Source organism: Malus domestica, chromosome 15, assembly GCF_042453785.1.
Source record: "Malus domestica chromosome 15, GDT2T_hap1".
Taxonomy (NCBI): domain Eukaryota; kingdom Viridiplantae; phylum Streptophyta; class Magnoliopsida; order Rosales; family Rosaceae; genus Malus; species Malus domestica.
In genome coordinates this window covers 41,497,803-41,504,537 of record NC_091675.1, presented here as the reverse complement: position 1 = coordinate 41,504,537, position 6,735 = coordinate 41,497,803, and the positions used below count along the sequence as shown (strand labels likewise).

At 37.6% G+C, this 6,735-nt stretch overlaps 1 protein-coding gene across 1 annotated transcript; it reads right to left on the bottom strand.

Annotated features, from left to right (window-relative positions):
• Positions 1–2,280: 2,280 nt before the first annotated feature.
• On the bottom strand, positions 2,281–4,932 carry LOC103401715 (uncharacterized). Its single transcript, XM_070812621.1, has 4 exons — positions 4,808–4,932; positions 4,312–4,480; positions 3,378–3,865; positions 2,281–3,051 (listed from the first exon to the last, which is right to left on the bottom strand). Exons 2-4 carry the CDS (start codon positions 4,462–4,464, stop codon positions 2,607–2,609), a joined length of 1,086 nt encoding a protein of 361 aa, XP_070668722.1. The 5' UTR covers positions 4,465–4,480; positions 4,808–4,932; the 3' UTR covers positions 2,281–2,606.
• Between the last annotated feature and the right edge of the window lie 1,803 nt (positions 4,933–6,735).

Sequence of the window (6,735 nt, the reverse complement as noted above, 5' to 3'; positions counted from 1 at the left end):
AGTGTTTTGACAAGTACAGAGCGAAAGATTCTTCACGGGTTTAATGTCAAATTCTTGGTATCGGAGTAAGGTGGTACTTTAGATGTTGCGATTAGAAGCTTTACGAATACTAAGTTTGGGAGGTAACGTTTTTTCTAATCAACATTACCAATGCGGGATTTTGAGCTTTATCTCAGGCCCACAAATTTACTCGTATTCTGCTCTGTTACTTGTCTTCTTTAAAAGTTTGATTACTTTGAAAGGATTTATCGGGTTAAGATTTTACTGAGGATAAAGAACGCAAAGAAGAAGAATATGGAGAAGTTTCATACAAACACATGTTTATTGTCAAAGTCCCAAGAAAAAAGGCATGACAAAGTACAATAGCTTGGGGGAGATAAGCCTTCACCCTTGACATGAAATTTTCGTATAAAGACTATGAAGCAAACTTGGCTGGGATTGTCAACTCTGATGAAGTTCGGTCAACACCATTGTCCACTCTTAATGTGAGGAAGAAAGCAGTGACGAAGAGGAAACTGGGCTCAAGAAGGAGACTGTTGAATAGATGAAGAAACTTCGTGGTCCAAATAGGGAAATGATATATGATGAAGCCCCGCCATAGAAGGGGTTGTTTAAAGGAAAAACGCTCGAATATCCAGATCTGCGTATACAAAGATTGAAGTTGCTCAAAGAAATGAATGGCCTCCTTTCGCAAAGTGTGCCCACGCGATACACATAATCATTATGATCTTTATGGCACTACATTTGAGGCCACACGTCAGATTCTGAAACGTCTCCACCATACCTCAAAGACTCGGATCACCAAATGAAGAAAAAAGACTAATCAGTACGTATTCCAGCTTATTCCAAAAGGCATGGTCTTTGGATAACTATTCATCCTCAAGGGGAACAAGTTGCCTTTCCAATGCATAGTTAGGGCCAATTGTGGGACCATGATTTTCTAGGGCTAGAGTAATGTTGATCTAAATATCGATACCTCAAAAGTCTAGTCATGGAATCACCAACTTTGAACGATGCTGGATTAGACAGGGCAGTAGTGCTACCGTCACCCTGTTCTAGTGACTCCGCTGGATGACCATGCTTGTTCCTCAAGACATGAGATCTGATCCAGATATGGACACAATAGATTCCTCACAAGTCTTAGAGTTCCTTAAATCTAGGAATTGACGTGTGTCGTAAGTAATCACAACTCCTAAGAGGGTGCAATATCTACTTCTAGATATCCTCTAGGATTCTCTCAACTTAGAACGAGGATTCTATCCTAAAATGTCTCTCTCGTCGCGGTATAAATATATCCATCTAGGGTTCGTCTCTGGTAACGCAATCTCAATAATCTAATTCTCTTACCCATTGTTTGAGCCTAAAACTTCTTACTAATTTGACTGTCGAAAAGCCTTTAGCCAACATACTCCTCTGGACTTAGGCTTGCTAATGGTTGTTCTTTGTTTTGCAGGTTGCTTGAATTTGTGCCTCCACCAATCAGCGACGGTGCGCATATTTGGTTCCAACAGGGAGATTTTGCTTTTCTTATTGGATTATGTGACAGTGACTAGAGTGAAGATGAGGATGACAGGAAATCCACTTCTGGTATGATTTACTTTTGGCAGTAGAGCATTTTCCTAGGCTCCTATGAGGCAAAAGAGTTGCACTCTCAACTGCAGAATCTGAGTACATGAATGCCTCTGAAGCTACAACATATGCTATTTGGCTTAGATTAGTATTGCAGGACTTTGGGGAATAACTGGTTGAACCAACACCCTTGACGTAATAATTGGTTGAACCAACACCCTTGACAATACATCTGCAATTGCCATGTCAAAGAATCATGTCTTCCACCATAGATCTAAACACATCAAAAGGAAGTTTCACTTCATTCGTGAAGCTATTTAGGAGGGTATTATTGATCTGCTGTACTGCAGAAGTGAAGAGCAGTTGACTGGTATTTTCACCAAGGACAGATTCAATTACTTGAGAAGCAAGCTTGGAGTTCAATCAGTTAAGACCTTAGAAGGGAGTGTTGGAATTAAGGATCTAAACAGACTAATTAGAGTATGTTTTATTTCTTGCTGGGCTGTTTATTAAATTTTTAATAATGGATGGCTAAGATTAGTTAGTTAGAGTCCTTAGGGTCAGTGTGAGCAAGTGGCATTATCTTATAGGCAGTGTTTAAATGGTTGAGATGAGCTCGGCTCTCTTTCTTGTAGATTCTAACGGCTATATGCACTGTTGCATTGTAAAAAGGAATATAGGATAAAGAGCACGACTTGTGTTCTCTGAATCTGTATGAAATCATCATCTTCCTCCTTTGTTTTCTCTCTGCATAATATACAAACACTTCACTGCAATACATAAATCAACACATAATGCTCTAAATGACTTGGTTATGCCCAGCTCTGCGCTAAATTCTTCAATATATAAACACCAGGTTAAGCCATGGAAAATGCATGACCCAATCGATCTAATCTGTTTTGGGTGATGACTGTCTCACAAAAGCTTCTACCTATATTATACAAATGAAGCATTGGATTCTATCTGTACCATGAGATTGTACTACACACTGTTTACAGAAAGCAATGAAGAGGGGAAAAGGACACAATTACTGATTATCAATCAGAATCCCCTAAAATGGTTAGAACATCCAACCGTTGCCCATCGGTGAGGGCGGTCGGAAACTCAACCAGAAACGTGACCTTCAAGCTTCCTCTCTTTCCTTCATCTTTAGAGTCTGCCATGCCTTGGCCAGATATGATCTTTTCATAGCCAGGATATATGATGTCGTCGATCGTCAACTTCATCTGGTCTCCACCCAGAAGAGGGATGGAGATGATGCAGCCAGTGAGAGCCTCCACCAATGGAATCTCTAGTGCCAATTCCAAGTCATCTCCTTCTCTTCTGAACAAAGGGTGTCGTTTTTCAGAAATCAAAAAGATTATATCTGCTGGGTATGCACCTAGTCTCTCATTTCCTAATCCTTGAAATGTAATCTTTGTTCCTTTCTTCCATCCTGGCTCCACTTTTATTGTTATCAATTCATCTTCTTGAGCCAATTGCCTGCCATGAAGAAGAAATTACAACAAACTAATATGAAAACAAACCATTATACACATATATTTTGAGCAAATGATTTTTGGTTTTCGGAGTAACTTCTGTACCACATTTACTAATCACATTGTTGATCAATTTTTTTCTTAGGGTTTCACCTTCACAAGAGATGCAATCAACAATATGGTTCATACTAATCATAATATATTTCACAGATATGAAACTCATTTTGAATCATTAAGTCACATATATACGTAAAGTATATGAAAAAGAGATGCGGTCAGCAATGTGACAAGAATAATTTTATAGTAAATCAAGGAAAGACGGTAACCAACCCGGTGTCTTTAACGATAGCCCTTGTGACCTTCATCTTCTTCTGGCATCCAAAGCACAACTCCTCTAAGGTGCAGTCAAGCTGCTTCTCGATGGCGGGGGGTTTCAACATCCCAGATGAGTTAGAAAACATGATGGGGGTGGGGCTCTTCCGGCTTTCACTTTTTGAGAGAAAGGGATGGGCGGGCGTGCAGTCAGCGCTTTTAGTGGTACACCCTGGCGTGGTAGGGGTCGCCAGAGAGGGCGCCACAGAATCGGGCCAGCTTTTCCGGCTCTTAGTTTTCTTGAGGGAGGGTGAAGGGGTGCGACTCTTTCGGCTTGAGCTCTTTGAGAAACGAGGAGAAGACACGTTAAAGATGCTGTCCACGCTTTTGAGACCTCTAGGGCTTGATGGACCATGGCGTCGCATTCTTTGCAGGCTGATGCATCTAAAGCTATGAAATCCATGCATGGTTTTCTTTTGTACCTGTCTTGTATCCTCATCCACTTCCTGTTTATATATATATATATATATATATATATATATATATATATTATACATGTATGATCAGTACTACGTATAAAATCAGTTAATCTATATGCATGCCTGCAATTAGATAAACACATGAAAACTAGCTAGGTTATGTATATCGTTAATTATGAAGAATAATATGAATAATCAAGCATATTGACTACATAGGTTATTGTTAATCTGTACGCATGCATCAAAATTAGATAAACGCATGAATCAGCAAATAAATATCTTGGTTAAATATTCAAAAAAAAAAAATATATATATATTTTAAGGCACTTCTACTACGGTTCTTCTTTAGAAATTTTGATCATTTTGTATACGAGACAAATATTGCTCTCATGTTAGTTTTAAGATTGTAATTTGGACTATGTATGTATATATTGAAGGATCATGAAATTGGCAATCTGACAATATATATTTACCTCAAAAATCACATCATTGTCTCGAAATTGGTCGACTTTGGCTTCCTCTTCTGGAGGTGAAGATGATTTTTTTTTCTCGTGTCGCCATTTCTTGACAATGGATCTATAGGCAGATCTATAGAGGTTCCGAATGGAGGGGGTAATAGGGCGCATGGGTAAATTTACGCACCTTGCACAGATCGAAAGAAGAAGAAGAAGAAGAACAAAGTTAACAAAAGAGAGATTAAAAGATTGGCTATATCCACAAGAATGCGTGTTTTGCCAATTATAAAGCTAGCAGCGTTTTATAAGGCCTTTCGTTGATAATTAGCTCATTCAGTTAATAAATTGGAACAGAAATTATTTCCCTACAACAGTAATATATGTATGCAGTGTCTCGCATCTCATAAAAAATCCTCACGTGCTAGTCAACTCAACGACTTATCGTGAGACACCAGTTGCATAAATTGGTTGTAGAGAAGAATTTTTTAGGAGAAGACAGATAATTCATTCTTACTTTTATTGTTATATATATATGCATGGTCTTCCAGGGTTAAGATGAATTCTAGTCAACCCTTACAGATAATATCAGAGGCATTAAAATGGCAGTAGCCTCCAAAAGTAATTGAGCATGAGAGAAGGTAAAAACTTACTCAACAACTGTTTTAGAGAGGAACAAATTATCCAAATATATATTCTATACAGGTGTCAGAAAAAAATGTTTTTTTACTAATTAAACTGCTTGAAAAGGTGGTTAAGTTTGGAAAAAATCCTCGCCCCATCCTTTTCCTAGGGATCTGGAGGATCTCGTGATCATTGTCGGTCATCGTACATAATACGGTCAATTTTTGTTAAGTACTATTTATATTTAATTTTAAATTTTAAATTTCAAATGATTTCTGATCGCACGATGTACAATGAACGTTTATGATCACGGGATCCCCCAGATTCCCAGAAACAGGATCCAACGATGATCATTTTCTGTTACGTTTCTTCCTAATGTCCATGTAAATAATTGTATGTATTTAAATAACTTAAATAGTATGTAAAATGAATTAAATAATATTATCTTTTTACATCCCCATTTTGTTGTATTTTATTTGTTATAGTCGTCTCTATCATTTGGATGATATCTTAGATTTAGTGAAAAATGATTATATGAATTTTGAGCCTCTACTTATATCATGCAGTTTGTATTATAAGAACTAAGTACAAAACAACAAAAGGGATATTGGCTCATTACATATAAAATTTAATTTTCCGTATCTTAAAACATCATTTATGACATCTTTAGCTGTTGATATGAGGTTCTACACAAACGAAGCAAGAATGAATATAAGAAAAGCAGCAGAAAATGTGTTCGGGGGCGACAAGAGAGTAGGGACGGATCCAGGGCTGGCTCGTATGGGCTATATAGCCCAACCGAGATTTCGAGGAACACCGAAGAACCTAGGTAGCGGTCAGATGTGGAAAGGGCCGGTTCTGAGATTTTTGAGGCCCAGGACGACACTAAACAATATGCCTTAAACTTCATATAAGAACTTTATTTGTTTTCACATGTAAAATTTCGATAAAATTATGCTTAAAAAAACTTCAAACTCAATAATATAGAAACACAAAAAAAATTAATTTATTTGTATCAAGAGAAGGGAATCAAAGACCATGTGCTTACAAGTAGATAGTGTAGAATTATCAAAGAGAAGGTCTGAAGGCCTCTTTCAACAACACCGATATTGTCCCCAACTTGATAATTACCACTTGTACAATTCATTAGGTGTAGGGTTTTATCACAAAAGGTCTTGGTATTAGTTGGAGTGGGGTTAAGATATTTAAACTCTTCATTTCTCAGAGATATGGTTGATGTGGGATATTTTAATACGCCCCTCATGTGGGACCTAATTAGTGGGTCACACGTGAGAGATCCACACATCGACAACCACGAGAGCCAAGGGGACTTATCCTACATGCGGGGTCAAGGGACCAACCATCATCACACGGGGCAAAGGGAACCCACCTATCACATGGCAGTACGGGCCCCTCCCTGGCTCTGATACCAAGATAAAGTTAATTATAGGATTTCTAATTTTCTTTCCCTATAGGTGGCAACACACACGCACACACGCGCGCGCGCACACACACACACACACATATATATATATATATATATATATATATATATATACATCCTCAATCCTTGTACTACAAGGAATAATAGAGACATTAAAAATGAAAGTTATACCCAAACTAGGATACACAATTACATTCCAATTTAATTATTGTTGACTCATGCCAACAGATAGATGATGAGTTTTGTTTTCCTTCTATCTGAACTTTTAAAGTTTTTTTATACTAATCGTCATGTGTTTTTTCTTATTTACTAACCTTGTCAATATGGGACTAAAAAAATAATGATGTTTTTGAGTCTTTAGTTGATAAGTATAAGCA